Here is an 18,725-nt window from a genome sequence, read left to right as displayed (position 1 = left end):
AATTGACACCAGTTTCAATCTTGATTTTCTTTATGCAAGGGAGGTTTGAGTGAAACTGTCAATGAAGTCTACAAGATTGTCATTCCCATTTTAGAAGCACATCGAGATTTCAGGAAGCTTTCTTCAACTCACAGTAAACTTCAGAAGGCCTTTGAAAACATAATAAATAAGGTACTTTTTGCTCTTACTTTGTTGGGATGCTGTAGTGTTTGTTTTTGGCCTATAGAGATAAGATGAGATTTGCCATACAAAATAGCTCTTTTTGGCTTCTGTGCTCTAAATTACCATGTGGGGTCTGTGGTATAATGCATGGAAGCATGCACTGCAAAGAATAGGCTTTCTGTAGCCAGCTATTCCACATGGGGCTTCCTCAACACATAAGGCACTTTTCCTTGTTGAAAATGAAAAAAGTACTTGCACACCAGGAGTAGGGTTCTAAGCATCATAGTGGAATTATGTATATGCTGAAGTCCTCCTATTTGGCTTCTATAAAATAAAGGAATGTTTCATAAGGACAAGGGAACTCATACATATACCAAGCACCTCCTTTCAAGTAAGACAGAACTGGGCAACATGTGGCCCTCTACATATTGTTAGGATGCAATTCCTATCAGTACTAGCCAGCATAGTGGTGAAGGAAGTTGAGAGTTGTGGTCCAACAGCAACTGTAAAGCCAAAAGCTACCTACTCCTGGCATAAAAGAACTGGAAGATCGTGCACACAAGCAGCTAATAATTATACATGACCACTTACTACATTATTGCTGTAGACCATATTCTGTACTACATATAGAGCAGAGCCAGTTATTTATTCACAGCACACAATTTGCTAAGTAGACACTATTTCCTAGCTTCTGTGGATATCCAACTGGTTGCCACTGGTGATTATGCAGTGAAGTGAAGGACATACATGTCACCTGCTCTCAGCACACTTTGAATCATCAAGTAGACAATATCCAAGTGTTCTTCAAGTAAAAGGTTTTCTGTTTTGGTCCTGTAGAAACAGAATGGAAGTGTTTTGGTTCTATACAGTGTGGAAGTGAGATAAGATGCTATTATAACTATTGTAAGGAGCTCTGGTGGTGCAGTGGTTAAATGCCTGTACTGCAGCCACTCACTCAAAACCATAAGGTTGCAAGTTCAATAACAGCAAAAGGGCTCAAGCTTGAATCAGGCTTGCATCCTTCTGAGGTCGCTAAAATGGGTACCCAGATTGTTGGGGGCAATTAGCTTACAATTGTAAACTGCTTAGTCACTGCTAGTTAGTTATGAAGCGGATATAAATGAAGCTGTTTGTTTTGTTTTTGTAACCAGTGATGCTATGAACACTCGTGAAGACGTAAAGATTATGCTTCTTCATTCAGTTGTGAAACACATCTCATTCAGGGGTAGCAGTGTTGGCCATATAGCAAAGTACAATAACATCTAAAACAGTGATACCTTTATTCAGCCAACCAAAGTGCATAAATGACATGATGCAAGCTTTTGAAGCTCCATTGGCTTCTTCATCAGGCAAAGGTGTTAAGAATCATACAGGAGGGAAAAAAATTATAAAATGGCAGTGTTAGTCACAGGCTTCATTTTCTCAAGTTGTTGTTGATTGTTGTTCTTTGGAGGGATATCTATGCAAGCAGGTCCCTCCTCCTTATGGCCACATGGCACTGGGAACAAAGCATTCCAAAGTCCAGGAGATAAAATGTGAATTCCATTAGCAGTGCAAAAAAGTACTACTTCTGAGATTCCAGATGCCTCCACCCTTTGTGAGGTCACAGCCACCTTTGTTAGGTAGAAAACATTGAATCTCTCAGGAGAAGCTTCCATTCTTTTGCATTATAAAAGTTTTTAGATCCCATTCAGTTAGAGACTTTGACATGCATATCTAAATGAAGAATTGGGAGTATATAATTTAACAGGAAAATTGGGACTTTACCATTTGGCAGAGTGAAACAGTAACCTCTGGTAGCAGAGACTAGGGATCAAGGAGTGATGCTCTGGAATGGGAGAACAGGACTATGAATTCCTTGCAGCTTCTTGCATACCCGCTAAACTAATCTTAAGGAATGGAGGAGCTGTAGCTCAAAAGTAAAGTGTGTGTTTTATGCACAGAAGGTTCCAAGTACAAGACTTATTGAGTATAAATACTGTTATTGTTGTTATTATTTTAAAAAACAATATTAAAAATGAAAAAATGAGTTAATTGTCATTGCTAATTTCATTTTTGGCTGTATTTTTCTCACCACAGAAAATGAAAGCAGTTTTTTGCATGTATTGTCAGTAGGTTTTACTTAATAGTCAGGATACCAAAACAAACTCTTTAAAATGCAGGATAACATGCTAATTTGGAATCTGTTTCATGTAATCATCTGAGTGATTTTGAAGGCGGGAACTATTGTGATATCTAGAGAAAACAGGATACTGATATTTTAGGAAGGTGAGGGGGAATCCCTTCCTAAGAAGGTCAGACTGGCTACTTCCTTGCTATCCTCCTCACACCAGGTTTTTGTTTTGAGAGATTTTGGAGAATTGTTTATAAGAAATTGAATTTTAATAGTGTTTTTTAATTGCTGTTTAATACACATGCTTTAAATTTCTTTTAATTTTATTGATAGTTTCATTCTATTTACCATTTCATTCTATTTACCATTTTTACTGATATTGCTTTTATCTGTTTTTGTTCTAGTGTTATAATTTGTTTTAATGCTTGCATCCACCTTGAGCTCCAGTTTAGTGGAAGAGGCAAGATATAAATAAATAACAAAATCCTAGAAAATTATCAGATGCGTACTCCATTGAGCAAAAGTATACATTTGTATATAAGAGAGCAAATTATTTTTGATAATGCGTCCATCATCTGTTCTTCAAGAACTGTTGTTCTTGAGATATTTAAAAGATACTTCTAGTTCCTTGAGAACTTTAATTTGTGGATTCAGTTTCTAGCTCCTTTTCTTTAAATTCATTCATTTCTATTTAAGACAGCTCCAGAAGACATTTTTATCACAATGTCACCTTGCCTTTTTCCTTAGATTTCAGAGGGTTTTCAGACAACTTTGCCTTCACTCTTAACCCATGCTTGTTAGTCCACTGTTATTTCTGCCTTTTCTCTTATCTTGGAAAATCAATCAAGAAGAATACAATGAAATAGCAGCAAAGTGCCCTCTAACTGCTAGCATGACAAAGTCTATTGGAAACTACCCTCAGAGGCAGCATTTATTTAGAAATAAATATAGCTGCTTCTTGAAACCAATATAATATGAATTACCACTGAAATTACTTTTATTCCTGAACAAAAATGAATCTGTATAAAAAAGAAAAAAGAATTAAATACCTTCATATTTATCAATCAGGGTCAAAAGAGAATGTTTGGCACTTATTTCCGTGTTGGCTTCTATGGAGCCATATTTGGAGATTTGGATGAACAGGAATTTGTTTATAAGGAGCCTGCCATTACCAAACTTCCAGAGATTTCTCACAGGCTGGAGGTAAGTAATTCACTTCTGTCATGAACATTAAGAGAGAATAATTTATATGAAATACCAGAGATTCATAGAGACCATACAGATGAACTAGTAAATTTTGATTTCCTAAACATCTCTGATTAAGATGACAGTTTACACAAAGTATCCCCAAACATCTATGAATGGGAAAGTACGCAGCTCAGTCATTTTCATAACTCTCCAAGTGTCTTCTCACAGCAGTAATAAAAGCCAAAATTAAGTGAGAAGGCTGCCCTGGTGGCAAGAAATATGGATGTACCTTCATATAAGATGCCTAGTTTTTTCACACATTATTTTAGTAAGAACTCTACTTTGTATAATGTAAAGTGGACAACAATATAAACTAAACAAACACCCTTATTAAGTTTCATTCCTTCATTGCTTTCTACAACAACAAAAATTTGATTTTTTTCTTGCTATACCTTGTTTATTTAAATCCATAAGTAGCTACCTTGCCTTGATATTCCTTCTAAATTCAGTAAAGGGTCCGAATATTCCATTTGTCCTTTCAAAAGATTGCTGGTTGTGGTTGTTATGTTCCAGAAATAAATATATTTACCAATTTAAATACTTGATTTATTCTTGTCTCAGTGGATTTCAGGTGTATATAATTCATACCTATTCTGGCTTTGATCATACATAATCAAATAGCTTTAGGAAGAATACTACTGCCCTATAATTCAGCAGGAGATGCTAGCAGGTTATTTTGGGAAGGGGTATGAGACTCCTTGATCCAGTGAACGAGTTGCCCAGTAAGCTCTAGGATCCAAAATCTTATGTAGGATAATAATAATAATAATAATAATAATAATAATAATAATAAACTGTTTATTTATAGCCCACTTTTCCTGGGAGATCAAAGCGGGTTACAACAGAGTACTACACAATGTACAATTTACAAACAGTATTCATATAAAAACCACAACAATATATCAGATTAATTAAAAACAGAGTAAAAATTTACAAGATAAAACCGAACAAACTAGCATAAAGTGCTGGTGCAACGGGGAGAGAGCAAATCTCATAACATCTGGGGGAAAGCCTGGTGGAAGAGGAAAGTTTTTAACTTCTTCCTGAACAGGTCAAGGGAGGTAACCGAGCGGAGCTCACCGGGAAGAGAGTTCCAAAGCTGCGGGGCTGAGCTAGAAAACACCCTCTGTGCAGTCACAGAATATCTCGTGTCAGGAACCCTCAAGAGTTGCTTCCCGGCCGACCTGAGAGCGCAGGGCGGATTATATGGGGAGAGGCGGTCCTTCAAGTACCCTGGGCCCAAGCCATTTAGGGCTTTATAGGTAATAACCAACACCTTGTATTGTGCCCAGAAGCGAATGGGCAGCCAATGCAGATCGTATAAGACAGGCATTATATGGCTGGTCCTGGAACATCCCGTGACCAACCTCGCTGCCATATTCTGCACCAATTGAAGCTTCCGGGTTTGGTGCAAGGGTTGCCCCATGTAGAGCGCGTTACAGAAATCCAACCGAGAGGTCACCAGAGCATGTACCACCGTTTCAAGGTCCCCCTGGCCCAGGTAGGGTTGCAGCTGGCGTATCAGCCAAAGCTGATAACAGGTCCTGACTGTCGCATCCACCTGAGATGTAAGGTGGAGCGGCGAGTCCAGAAGCACCCCCAGACTGTGAACTGAGTCCCTCAGGGGAAGCGTGACCCCATTCAGGACAGGTGGACAAATCTCCATCCCCGGGCCAGGGGAACCTATCACGAGTACTTCCGTTTTCTCTGGATTCAAGCTGAGTCTGTTTTCCCTCATCCAGCCCATTACTGACTCCAGATAGGCGTCTAGAGGAGAGATGCCATCCCTGGTCACTGCATCAGTCGGAGACACAGAGAAACATATTTGGGTGTCATCAGCATACTGATAACACCGTGCCCCGTGTCTCCGGATAATCTCTCCCAGCGGTTTCATGTAAATGTTGAATAGCATGGGGGACAGAATGGCTCCTTGAGGGACACCAGATGTAAGCGCCCTCTTATCGGAGCACACGTCCCGCAGCTGCACCATCTGGAATCTGCCCGAGAGGTAGGAACGGAACCACTGGAGCGCAGTGCCCCAGATACCTAACTCCCTCAGGCGTTCCAGAAGGATACCATGGTCAATGGTATTGAAAGCCGCTGAGATGTCTAAGAGCACTAGCAGGGACATGCTACCCCTGTCCATGCCCAGACGGAGATCATTGACCAGGGCGACCATAGCAGTCTAAACTCCATAGCCCGCCCGGAAGCCAGTTTGAAATGGGTCTAGAAAATCTGTTTCATCCAAGACCGATTGAAGTTGAAAGGCAACTGCCCTCTCAATCACCTTTCCCAAAAAAGACAGCAGGGAAACAGGCCGATAATTACTTCGAATCAGGGGGGTCTAGGGAGGGCTTTTTTAACAGCGGTTTTACAGTGGCCAATTTCAAGCTGGATGGAAAACGCCCTTTCCTAAAAGATGAATTAATTATGCGGTGCAACATAACAGTTACAGCTGCCCCCCCCCCCCCCCCTGAACTGCTAGCTAAGAGGGACAGGGATCGAGAGAGCGCGTTGTCTTCCTAACACTTTGAAGGATCTTGTCCACTTCCTCGGTACTCACAGACTCAAAATGATCCAGTACAATCGAGTCCACGGAGGCTCTGGGGACCTCTACTCTGGATCCTGAAGAAATACTGGCGTCGAGATCAGCCCTTATCCGAGAGGTTTTATCCGCGAAGAAGTTGTTAAACTCGTCACAGCAGGCCTTGGATGGTTCCAAAATAGAGTTCAGGGAGGAGGGCAACTGGGTAAGCTCCCTCACTACCCTGAACAGCTCTGCCGGACGCGACTCCGCGGACGCAATATGTGCAGCATAGAACGAATTCTTAGCTGCACTTATCGCCACTCCGTAGGCCTCCAAATGAGAGTCCAGGAGTGCCTTGTCGGCTAAGTGCTGGTGTCTTCTCCAGTCACGCTCTACTCATCGCAGAACTCGCTTCCTTTCCCTGAGGTCTTCCGTATACAAGGGCTGTTTTTTGGAAGCAGGCCTGAGAGGACGCTTAGGAGCGATACTGTGTATAGCCCTGGAGAGATCGGTATCCCAGATGTTAGTCAGGCCATCAACAGAATCGCTGTCAGTTCCAACCATATGCCCCTCTAGGGCTTCTTGGAACCTTTTGGGTTCCATCAGCCTTCGAGGGTGGACCATCCTAATAGGTCCGCCACCCCCGGGAGGGATCTGGGTAGATGCCTTGAATTTAACCTCGACCAGGAAATGGTCCGTCCATGACAAGGCGGAAATATTTGTTACCTCCGCCCATGGACTCTCCATGTCCATACAAAAGACCATATCAAGCATATTACCAGCAGAATGCGTAGGCCCTGAGACCAGTTGAGACAGGCCCATGGCAGTCATGGTAGCCATGAACTCCCGAGCCGCACCAGTTGGACTATGACTGGCCTGGAAGGGGATATTGAGGTCCCCCAGGACAAGAAGGCTAGGGGACTCCAACACCAGCTCCGAGACCAGCTGTGTCAGCTCGGCCAGGGAGTCTGTTAGCGCACAGGGTGGCTGGTAGACCAACAGAATGCCTAAACTGTCTCTGGCCTTCAGGGTCAGGTAAATACATTCAATATGGGATGTCATCATAACTTTTCCTTCTCCGTTCAGAGACCAAAATTAGGCAGTGATGGTAGGGAAAATGTCTGTGAATTCTTCAGAGGAAGGTGTTCTCAGCTGCTGAAAATGTGTCATCCTTAGGTTTTAAAGAGGACCAAGTAGTATACTAAGTGTGAATGGTGTTTTTGCAGCCAGTGATGTCTAAATGACAACACTAGTACAATTGGCTTTTCATATCTGGGAGGTTCTGTTCCACGCACATACACACACACACCGTGGATGCCAAAAACCTCAAATCCTGTGGTTTATGATGACAATGTGCTGTGCATCTGGCCACACTGTCATAGTCATATGCACGTGCTGCCATTAGGGAAAGTGGAGTGGGGCCATTTGCACATGCTCAAATCTGCAGATTGCAAGCCAGCACTTGGGGCAGGTGGAATGTATTACATTTGATAGTATTTGATAGAATACAGGCTCATACAGTTTTTTGCTTTGGTGACAGTAGTTGCAAAAAATTGCAACTTCATATTATAGCCAGCATGGTTTGACCATTGGACTATACCTCTGAAGACCAGTTTCAAATTTCTACTTGACCATGGAAACTCACTGGGTGACCTTGAGCAAGTTACATTCTCTCAGTCTCAGAGAAAAGTAAAGGCAAACTCCTTCTGAACAAATTATGCCAAGAAAACTCTGGAGTAGGTTCACCATAAATCAGAAATGAGTTGAAGGTACTCATCATCATCATCATCATCATCATCATCATCATCGCTCTTTCAAAGCATGCAAAGTAATTCATGGACATTATTTCAGTCATTCGTACAGCAAGTAAGCATTAACATCTGATATTAATTATGGAAGACTCAGTTTTTTAACACAGTGACTTGCATGAGGCTAAAATGTTCGTGGCTGAGGTGAGATCAGTGGCATCACTAGGGGGTGCACTAGGGGGAAGAAGCCCTGCAATGGAGGAGGAGGGGCAAATGCACACCCTTCCTGACTGGTCTGTCACTGGGCTTTCTTCCTAGGGATGAAGCCTGCTTCCTAGGGATGAAGCCTGCTGACAGAGCAGCAGGAGGGGCGAACACACACCCTCCTTAGGTAACACCTTCAGCACCAGGTAACAGCCTACCTAGTGATGCCACTGGGTGAGATCTGACCAGAGATCGTGGTGCGTGTGTATGTGCCTTCAAGTTGTCTGTGAACATACAGCAAACTCAAGAATTTCATAGGATTTTCTTAGGCAAAGAATACTCAGAGGTGGTTTTTCCAGTTCACTTCTCTGAAACATAGCCTACAAGCACCTGCTATTTTTGGGCCTTCCATCCAGCTGTTAACAAGGGCTGACCTTGCTTAGTTTCCAGAAGGTGTGGGAGAGAAAACATGGCTCTCTAGTTGCTGAATTGTGCTGACTTCCAAGGAGCAGCAAGCCATGTCAGAATAAAAAGGTAAAATGATGTCAAATTCAGTTCTTAATACAGCTTTCTACACGGACGAAAACTATAACCCTATGTACATTTGTTATGCAGATTAGTTTTTTTATATGTAATAGAACTGACTTTTGAGTTAACCTGAATAGAATCGAACTGGAACTTTTTCACATTTTGGTGTGAATGTTTGCATTTCTCAACAGGAGTTTACTTTTAGTAAAATGGTTATTTTCTCATAATCTTATCACAGCTGTAGAGCTGACTCACTGTCTGTTGTTGTTTTTTTTGAAAGGCTTATGAAAAACAACACTCCAGATCTAATTTTGTTTTCTTTACAGGGATTTTATGAGCAGTGCTTTGGGGAGGATCGTGTTATAGTGATTAAAGATTCCATTCCAGTAGACAAGAGCAAACTAGATCCTAGTAAGGTATGCCAGGCATTTGTTGCATGGAATCTGAAACTTTCTACTGAGAAATCTTAAATTTTGAAACTAGTACCTATAATTAACTATACACATTGGGAAAATCATGTAATTCTAGCTGTATATATATCCTTTCACTTGTTTTAAACCAAAGTATTAAGCATCTTGTGGACTTTCATACAGAATGATTTCAGCAGGGTTTTTTTTTTGTCAAAAACTTTCAGTTAGTATATCCACTCACTGAATTTAATTCTGATACGGTTAACTCTGTCCACACTGAGGCAGCATTCTGAAGGCTGATTTCCACAACCATCTCAGTCACATGAAGCTGAGACATATAGAGAGTTCAGCTTGGAAATGTCACCTTTTGCATGGCAACTCCCAGAATTCCCTTGCCAGTATGGTATTGCCATGCTGCCTGGAGAATCCTTGGAGTCATTTTTCAAAAGTCTAACTTTTCCATGCTTTGTGCACTGGTCTTCACACAATGCCTCTTTCTATAAGCTTGTGTGCTAGCAAGACTATTACACTGGTTGTAAAAACAAACATGTTCTTTTTACTGAATCAAGCTAGTATTTTGTGCTTTTCTTTATTTAACTTGTGCAAAGATAAAACCTGGGTAACTAGATATGTGGAAACAATTGCAGAAAGACAGTAGCCAGAAAAGGCTAATGAAATTTGCCTGTATTTTACCTGATTCAATATTTCTCTGTACCTAAATTTGAAATTAAATTATTCAGTTATTTAGAGTTTTTATATCTGTAGGGTCAATTTCATTGAATCTTCAGAGCTGGAAGGGAACACATAGGCTATTTTAGTCCAACTCTGTGCCATGGAGGAATAGACAACTAAAGCATTCCAGAAAGATGTGTTTAAAGACTTCCTAAGACTTCCAACCTGTGTTTAAAGACTTCCTAAAATGGATAGTCCACTACTCCCTGAGGCAATCTAATCCACTGTCAAACAACTCTTACAGTAAAAAAGTTCTTCCTAATGTTTAGGTAGATTCTCTTTTCTTGTAATTTGAATGCATTGGTATATGTTTTAGTCTTTGGAACAACAAGAAAAAGCTTGCTCCATCTTCTACATGTTATCTCTTCAGATATTCAAAGTTAGCTATCATGTCACCTCTTATTCTTCTCTTCTCCAAGCTAAACTGATCCAGCTCCTTCAGTGGTTCCTCATAAGGCTTCATTTCCAGATCAATTTTGGCAGGGCACTTTGGTCTTCTATACAATCAGTTCCAAAGCTTATTTCACAGTTAGTTTTTTTTTTAAGTGACCTCTAAGAGAGTTGTCTCTCTCCCCTTCTCCCCAGGCTTACATACAGATTACCTTTGTGGAACCTTATTTTGATGACTATGAGATGAAAGACAGAATGACTCACTTTGAGAAGAACTTCAATCTCCGACGATTTATGTACACCACCCCTTTCACGCAGGATGGACGCCCACGAGGAGAACTGAGTGAGCAGTATAAGAGGAAGACCATTTTGACCACCATGCATGCTTTTCCCTACATCAAAACTAGAATCAATGTCATTCAAAAGGAGGAGGTAATGCATGCTTCAAATATGACAGTCAAAATTTAGGGCTGTGAGGTAGTACTTAAGAGGGTCATACTGACCAAATGAATAGAAATGGGTCAGAATGAATGTTAATGTCCAAAGCTGAATTATTGAATATGGAGGTTGTTGTTCGTATAAATGGTATGAGCTGATTCTAATCCTGACCCTGTGGCCTGCTTGTTCCTTGTGGTAAGCACTTTTCTTCCTCCCACTTCCCCTCCTTTTTGTGTTATGCTGCTTGATGAGTGGGATTATTTCAGTCTCTCCTCTTTCATTTTTTGCCAGTTCTTGATGTAGTGGCAAAAGGCAGTATGAATTATATGCATGTTGCCCATTTTTGATGCTAAGAGCACATGAAAACATGGTTTCTTTGTGAAGGAGTTATAAAATGCTCATTTTTCTGTCCTTTCAGTTTGTCTTGATGCCAATTGAAGTAGCTATTGAAGACATGCAAAAGAAAACTCTGGAGCTAGCTGTTGCCACCAACCAGGTGCCCCCAGATGCCAAAATGCTCCAGATGGTTCTTCAGGGTTCTGTGGGAGCAACGGTAAATCAGGTAGGTATACAGGATACATGACAGAATACTGTTGCTTCTTCAGGAGGGTGTATTTTTTGTCTTTGCTCAGTCTTGTTGTAATGTTAAAATGGTGCTCATGCTCACACAAAGGTATACCAAGGCATTTTCCTACCAGAGGGAAAGGAAGAGGTGGCACTCTCTCCCCTGTTCACATTCAAAAACTGTTGGATTTTTCTTTAGTTTTGACAATGTGTGACAAGGCCAGCACAGGCAAGATAGCATCCTCCATCCCACCCAAAGCTGCCAGCTTGCTTTAGGGGGCACAGGGTAAGCTATGTGGTATACAACTCTGTCAGGGCAGAAACTTCTCCCTTTGTACCTGGTCACCTTGGGAGCTGCAACTGAGCAGTGACTAAGAGGCCTCTTGCCTACCCTGGCCTTTGCCACAAGGCAATAATGTCACTGGGATTGGTATCACTTGGTGTGATAACTCATGGTGTGACACACACACACACCGCATTAATCTCCTCCCCCATCACACCATACAAAATGCCTTGTAATATTTTTTGTACTAATGTTAAACCTTAATAATTCCATATATCAATGAATGTAATGGCAATAGTTGTGACATAAACAACTCTTAAACACATTCTTCATAATTCTAACTCCTGAAGCTGGAGGCTGTTGTCTCCCATTCACATGAGAAACTCCAGCTTCATGAGTGGGGTGCAGGAGGAATCCAAGGGTTCTTCCTTCTCTTTACCTCCAAAGCAGAAGGCTGGTGTGTCAGTGGGAGACAGCAGTCTCCAGTTCCTGAAGCAGGAAGCAAAATTGGCATGCTAGACTACTACTTTGGGAGTTAAGAGGAGGAAGAATCCCTGGATTCCTTCTACATCCCATTCCAAAGCTGGAAGTTACTGTCTCTCATTCTGACAACAGCTTTCTGCTCTTGAAGCTGGAGGCTCTTGTCTCAGTGGCAGACTGCAGTCTTCCTCATACTCACTTGCTCTCTCATTCTCCTACCTGCTTCTCTCTCATTCATGGATAGAGATAGACCATACCAGGACAACAGAGGATCCCAAAAAGTCCTGCCCTGTGTCTCCTCTTCTCCCAAAGAACGTTTAAAGTTCAGTGAGCAGGGAAAAGAGAGGCCTTGTTTGCCCCATTTCTAGTCACACCTTCTTTTCTACTGAGCTCCTCATGTATTACACTGTATGTTAATCTACGCTCCCTTTCTCCCAAAAGGCAGGCATTTATGGAGCAACAGTGGTGTTGATTGTGGTGTTACTCTATTTATGGTGTCACTAAGTGTGGTCTGCATCCCCATGTCCTCTAGTGACACTTCTGCCAGAAGGCCATCACAGGCAAGAAGCTTTTCAGTTACTGCTCAGCCACCTCCTTGGTTGCTGCTCCCAATGTAACCACATGGCAAAGGGAGCAGAAACTGAGGTTGGTTGGTTTGAATGTTCAGTAGAACAGTAGACCTAATATCAAGAGATATGTGTTGCAGGGAAGCAAGGGTTGTCATTCAAGAGGAAAGATGGCAGTAGCTCAAAAAAGTTTGGGGACCACTGGATTATGTGAATATGCAAATATAAATATGCAGTTACCCCTCAAAAAAACACCACTACAGCTGTTATGGATGTGCAACATAAACCAATACAGGGATCATGTGCACACAGAAACACCCCACTTGTTTCTATGTGACTACATATGATAGTCTCCCATGTGACTTTCCAAACTGATTTCTATTTGGATTGAAACAGGTGTATGTGGCAGTAAAGGGGTCTTACCAGGGCAGGGATACTATGCAGTGGAGCTGGGATATAGCCCTCATGTGGATTCAGCTTTAGGCCCCAACAGAACTGCCCTGGTGGCGCAGTGGTTAAATGCCTGTACTGCAGCCATTCACTCAAAACCACAAGGTTGCGAGTTCAAGACCAGCAAAAGGGCCCAAGCTCGACTCAGGCTTGCATCCTTCCGAGGTCGCTAAAATGAGTACCCAGACTGTTGGGGGCAAATTAGCTTACTTGCTAATTAGCTTACTTGCTGTTCACCGCTATGATCTTTGGAATAGCGATATATAAATAAAACAAATTATTAATTATTATTATTATTACTATACAGATTCACCAGTCTGCATTTTTGCTGGCATACCTTTCATTTCTAATCCCCAAACCATTGCTTCCGAAAAGCTGCTGCTATTTATTCACTGATTACTGATCTTAACTAGTAGTCCTCTGAAATCTTCCTCTGTTCCCTTCTCTCACAACCTGGATACCCACTTGGTTCTGTCTTCTTCCTAGCGTCTCACTAGAACTCACTGTCTTTTTATTGGCGTTTACATTTGGTTTTTCTTATTGCATAAGCGGAGAAGATGGCTGATCTTCAGAATCTTTCTTTTCTCAAGAAATAATGCTCAATCTAATACAGTGTTATCTTATTTCCATAAGGGGCCACTAGAGGTAGCCCAAGTGTTCCTGGCTGAAATTCCAGAAGATCCAAAACTTTATCGGCATCACAACAAGCTGAGGTTATGCTTCAAAGAGTTCATAATGAGGTAAGTAGAAGCAAAAGAGTAATATCATTTAATACTGCAGCAACACTTAGAACATACCTGCACTGGAAGTCTTGGCTATGAACTGGCTTCTCATTGGATGGTCACACAAGACAGAGGATCTCCACTGCATCATTGGTCATTGGTGAGAATGGTGTCTAAAAGGGCATTAGTGGAACTCCATGTAGAAGGGAGTTGGACTGGCACTGTTCATGCTGTCTTTATGCCAGCAAGCAGAGATCTTTTTCTTCAGGCAGCCGTTTGGCAGGTGACTCGCTGCAAAAACGGCTTTCACCTGGGTGGGTGATATGTTTTCTTCTGTTGGTGTGTTTTTGAATAACTTTAAATATTTTGTGTTTATATTCATTCTGTGTTTCAACTGTATTAGTTGTATTTATTTGCAAGCCCCCTTGAGTCCCATTCTTGGGAGGAAAAGTGGGATAAAACCCTAAAGGCACCAGATTCTAGCTGATCTTGGAAACCAAGAGCTTTATCGCATGAGAAAATAAAGCAGAAACTGAGCTGTACAGTAGCAGTTTTCTATGTGCCTTACGGCATGATGTTATAGTGCTTCAGTTCTCTTCCCATGGGAGACAGACTTAAATGCACATCTTTTATCCCATTAGAAACAGTTGTAAAAACATGTCTTTTGTTGAGTGGATTTTTTCCAGCTAGGCAAAAGATGTGCTTTAATGAACATCTCTCACAGGAAGAGAAGTGCTGTAGTGTCATGCAGTAAGACACGTAGAAAATCACTACTCCCTGGCTCAGTTTCCACTTTATTTTCTCATACGATAATGCTCTAAGCAGGGTCAGCACTTGTTAGTACTTGGATGGGAGATTGCCAAGGAATACCAGGTGCTGTAGGCTATATTTCAAAGGAAGGAATTGGCAAAACCATCTCTTGAGTATTTCTTGCCTAAGAAAACCCTATGAAATTCATGGGGCCACCATAAAATGACAGGCAACTTGAAGCCATACACATATACAAATAAAGTAAGCACTACATTGTCCCTAGCTTTTCTTTTCTGTCTTCTAAGTGGTGCCATTAAAAAGCTCAGTCCCATCTGATAGCTTAGTATTATTCCAAGATAAATATGGCCAACAGTGCTTGATGGAATTAATCAATTTGCCATTTTTTTCTCTTCATGATTTTGGGAACAGGTGTGGTGAAGCAGTGGAGAAAAACAAGCGCCTGATTACTGCTGACCAAAGAGAATATCAGCAAGAACTGAAAAAGAATTATAACAAGTTGAAAGAGAACCTCAGACCAATGATTGAGAGGAAAATCCCTGAATTGTATAAACCCATTGTGAAAGTTGACAGTATTTCAAGGTATAACAATAGCTCCATTTTATATTACAAAAACAGAATTATGCTGTGGAACATAGTTTAATTCAGGTTTATGCAAGCGAGTTTCTGAAAGATGGCATAATTAGCTATGTCCTCTCAAATTCAAATTGTCAGTTGTAACACAGATTCACAATAAAACTAGAATATTTGCCATAGGATAGCACAATCTCCTGTTATAATCATGGTACTAAAAACAGTCCATGACAGGGGTCTACACCAAGCTGTTCCTGATATAAAAAGTATAGATGGTACCTTAAGCATTTTCCCTACTTCCTGTGGACCAAAATTTACAGCTGTCATATGGAAGCTATAATTTAAATGCTCATGCCCAAATGGTTATACTAAAAGGAGGGGCAATTATGCTGTTAAAAAATCAGCCTAAAGTAACACAAATATAATCTTGAATTATATAATTAGTGTTGAATAAGGCGTTAAGGTTAGGATTCCCAGAACAAATACACAAGTGCATTTGATTTTGATTTTAAATGGATTTCAACAAGACAAAAGGTTTAACTGTGGGTTAGTTTTTCTTCCTTATTTCACTTCAATCTATTCCAGAATTTGTCTGCCTTGGTTTATTGATAGCATAGCATTCTGAATCTAGGATTTGACATTTTGGTATTTTAAGTATGTTAAATGCTATCTTAAAAAAAATAGGTCAGACACTCTAAAACTAGGTGTCCTCCAAACTGTTCATGTAATGGGAGATGGACATGCATGTATAAATACATGTGTAGCAGCACTTGTCCTGTAGTAATGCATGTGTGAGAAGTAATACAAGACGTAATAGGTAGTTATTTGAACCACATATTATAGTATTAACTAAAGACCAAGACATAACATGTTTTTCTTCAGCCTACCTCCTATGTCATGTGAGGGAGGCAAAGCCAATTATGCCTTTTTGTGTGTCAAATTGCAATAATGAAGAAAGTGAACATTTTATTCCAGGGCACACTCAGTAATTTCCTTTCTCATGTTTGCCTGTTTTCACATTTTACATTTCAGGGACTCTTTCCGTAGTTCTAGTTTTAGGAAGTGTGAAAGTCTGCCTCCACAGAACCCTTAAGAAGAACAGAGCAGCCTCATTAGAATGAACTATCTCCTTGCCATGGATTAAATACAAGAAGATATGCAAAAAATGTACAAGCAGGAAATTCTTCCCACAATTCCCATGGCCACATTTTGTCAAAACTGTTGCTTGTACAAGAGTCAAGAAGCAGGAATTACAGCAAAAGCATCCAGTAAGAGGACAGGAATGCTTTTTGAAAAATCAAAGTGGGATATTTGCATACAAAGGAAAATTCTCCATATTTTCTCCCAAATTCTAAAGGCCAGTTAATGAGACTGCATTGTTTATACAGTATTTTATATCTGTTCTACGGGTATCTTTGAATATCTTTGAAACCTCCTGTGTGGATATTTGATGGTAGAAATTCTGTGGAAACGCACAATCATGGAGTTGTATATCATACGCAAGCAACACTCACAGCATCTGAAAAAGAAAAATTTCCAGCCAGAGTTAAGCACATGTAAATCCCATTAAAATCAATAGGATAACTATGAATTTGTATAATTCCAACTATTGTTTGAAGAAAGCAGTCTTTCCTCTTGATGACAATCTTATTGCAATGGGCCATGTAAGAGGTTTTTTCTTGTGAACTGCTAAGTAGGAACAATTTATATAAAGATGAAAAATATGTACAATGTAAATCTTTTTCAGTTGACGGTGACCTAAGGAACACAGAAGCTACATAGGGAAAAGGATATTCAAATTCAAATGTGCCTTAACTGAAATTATGTTTACAGGCTACAGGGAACTGTTGCTTCCAGATAATGCTTTTATTATGCAGTTGCTGTGTCCTAAATGTGGACGCACTCTCATTCTTGTTGGAATGCTTCACTTTTATAATTGTTTAGTATTTTCATTATTTAAAAGTGGTACTATGTTTCTTCTCATTTTTGAAATATGTAGTTGGGTTCATGACAGCTTGGCTGGTATTTTCCTACATGTTGGTTGCAATATGTCTTATCCAGCCCAGGCACCTTAACAGTCAGTGGTGAGGATATTAACCTGGTGTCCAAAAAGCTGTATGTGGTAGTGTGAAATGTAAGGATTTGGGGGGTTGGAAAAGCTAGTGGGAATTCTTGCACTTCCAAAAGCCCTGAAATTTGGGGGCTTTTTTTTTCTTTTCAGTTCAATAGTACTATGTCTGTCTTTTTGTTTCCCAAAACCTCCAAAAGAAGGAAATTAAAATTAAACTAAAAGATTTTATGTTGTAATGATTGTCCAATGTGAAAATTATTTTGAGTTAAGTATGTTTATTAAGCATATGGAAGATGTCAGTACAACTTGGTCTTCATGTATATTAGAATGCTTGACTGTATTATGTTGTCATTACCTTCAGGCCTGCCATAGGTACACACACAATGCTGCTGCCATATTTCAGATACTCTGAAATCTGGTTGATTACACCTCAGGATGGAGTATTTCTCTCTTTTAAAAAAAAATCTTACTCTTACCTTGCTTGGGGCAACTCAGTTTTTACAAGAAACAAAGGAGTAAGGGTTATTTACAGTTAAGACTTTCTATAACTATAAAACATTTGTGTTTTTATAAAATCTAAGTAGTAATTTAGTTTGAACTTTCAATAGGGATGCAGAGCAATTAATTTTTCATAGGACTTTCCCACAAACTCATCCTCTGCCGCCAGACCTTAAAAGTATAATTAATCTACTTGGATGTCAGTGTATATTCAGTTATCTACTAGGAGATATCTGTACTCACTGGCCTTAAAGTTAGGCTTCTTTTGTTCATTTTAAACCAGGGTGAACAATTTATTGGTATTGTTGGCCTTCATTTCCCATCAACCCTAGCCAGCATAGTCAGTGATGAGGGATTATAGGAGTTGCAGTTCAGTGTATGGTGGACAACAATTTGCCCACCTCTCTATAAAGTTATCACTCCAAATGGGGAGACAGAAAGAAGAGTTGTAGTCTTCAGAAGGGTAGTACAGAACAATCTAATGTTCTAGCAACTCCTTTAAAAAAGAATACAATCATCAACAATACAGCAACAATCATATTAGTGGTTGTACCACACTGCTTTCTGGATTGTATGTAACCATTATGTAAGTGTATTTCAGTTTTGTGATAATATACCTAAAAATGATTTGTTGGCCATCAACAGTAAACCAATTAATTCCTTTCTTTTGGCATCAATGGAGTTGCAGCCTTCGTGGGTTGCTTTACTATTGAACTTGTAGTAAAAGCATCTGGATTAAACTAGAAAACTAAATATGTCAATTAAATTTTAAAAAAACCAAAAGAAGCCCCTTCAGAGTGGCATTCCTTTAAATAAAGCTGTTTTGAGATCCTGAAAAACCAAATAGTAAGGCAATTTCCTGCAGCCTACTCATCTAATGAGATCTTGGCACACCTCAGCTTGTGCATTTTTTATTTATTTAGCACTCTTCCTCAAAAGATTATTGAAGTATCCTCAAGAATAAGAAAGGCAAAGTTGAACAGTACAAGAGGAAACATGCCATTTGCCCCCTCCTCTTTTCACCCTGGCTGTTTGTATAATATTTATTCTTGACAATTAACTGTGGGAATTCTCAGACCAGAGAGAAATGAAAGACAAGTGCATATATGTACAGACAGCATGTGCATCAGGGCAGTGGAAGAAATTTTGCACATTATCTCTGACTGTTAACTCTTTACTCCCAGTGTAAGTAGTAGGTATAACATGAGATTTACTCTGTTGTCTCTGTATGCCTTCAAGTTGCCTGTTGA

At 40.2% G+C, this 18,725-nt stretch overlaps 1 protein-coding gene across 2 annotated transcripts in view; it reads left to right on the top strand.

Moving 5' to 3' along the window:
• The window catches only part of LOC149323631 (dedicator of cytokinesis protein 8-like), a 109,805-nt gene extending 92,592 nt beyond the window's left edge, over nucleotides 1-17,213 (top strand). For both annotated transcript variants that reach the window (XM_089490278.1, XM_089490274.1), the window contains 8 exons: nucleotides 40-171; nucleotides 3,344-3,478; nucleotides 8,857-8,946; nucleotides 10,258-10,494; nucleotides 10,919-11,062; nucleotides 13,477-13,583; nucleotides 14,745-14,915; nucleotides 15,939-17,213. In XM_089490278.1, coding sequence (XP_089346404.1) covers nucleotides 40-171; nucleotides 3,344-3,478; nucleotides 8,857-8,946; nucleotides 10,258-10,494; nucleotides 10,919-11,062; nucleotides 13,477-13,583; nucleotides 14,745-14,915; nucleotides 15,939-15,999 — 1,077 coding nt within the window. In that variant the 3' untranslated portion in view covers nucleotides 16,000-17,213. The remainder of the gene's footprint in view (nucleotides 1-39; nucleotides 172-3,343; nucleotides 3,479-8,856; nucleotides 8,947-10,257; nucleotides 10,495-10,918; nucleotides 11,063-13,476; nucleotides 13,584-14,744; nucleotides 14,916-15,938) is intronic.
• Nucleotides 17,214-18,725: the final 1,512 nt, after the last annotated feature.

The sequence above is a fragment of the Sceloporus occidentalis genome, unplaced genomic scaffold (assembly GCF_023333645.1).
Source record: "Sceloporus occidentalis isolate IW3139 unplaced genomic scaffold, rSceOcc1.0.p SCAF_1, whole genome shotgun sequence".
NCBI lineage: Eukaryota > Metazoa > Chordata > Lepidosauria > Squamata > Phrynosomatidae > Sceloporus > Sceloporus occidentalis.
The sequence above is the reverse complement of the archived record's forward strand: the minus strand, read 5'-3'. Positions and strand labels throughout refer to the sequence as shown.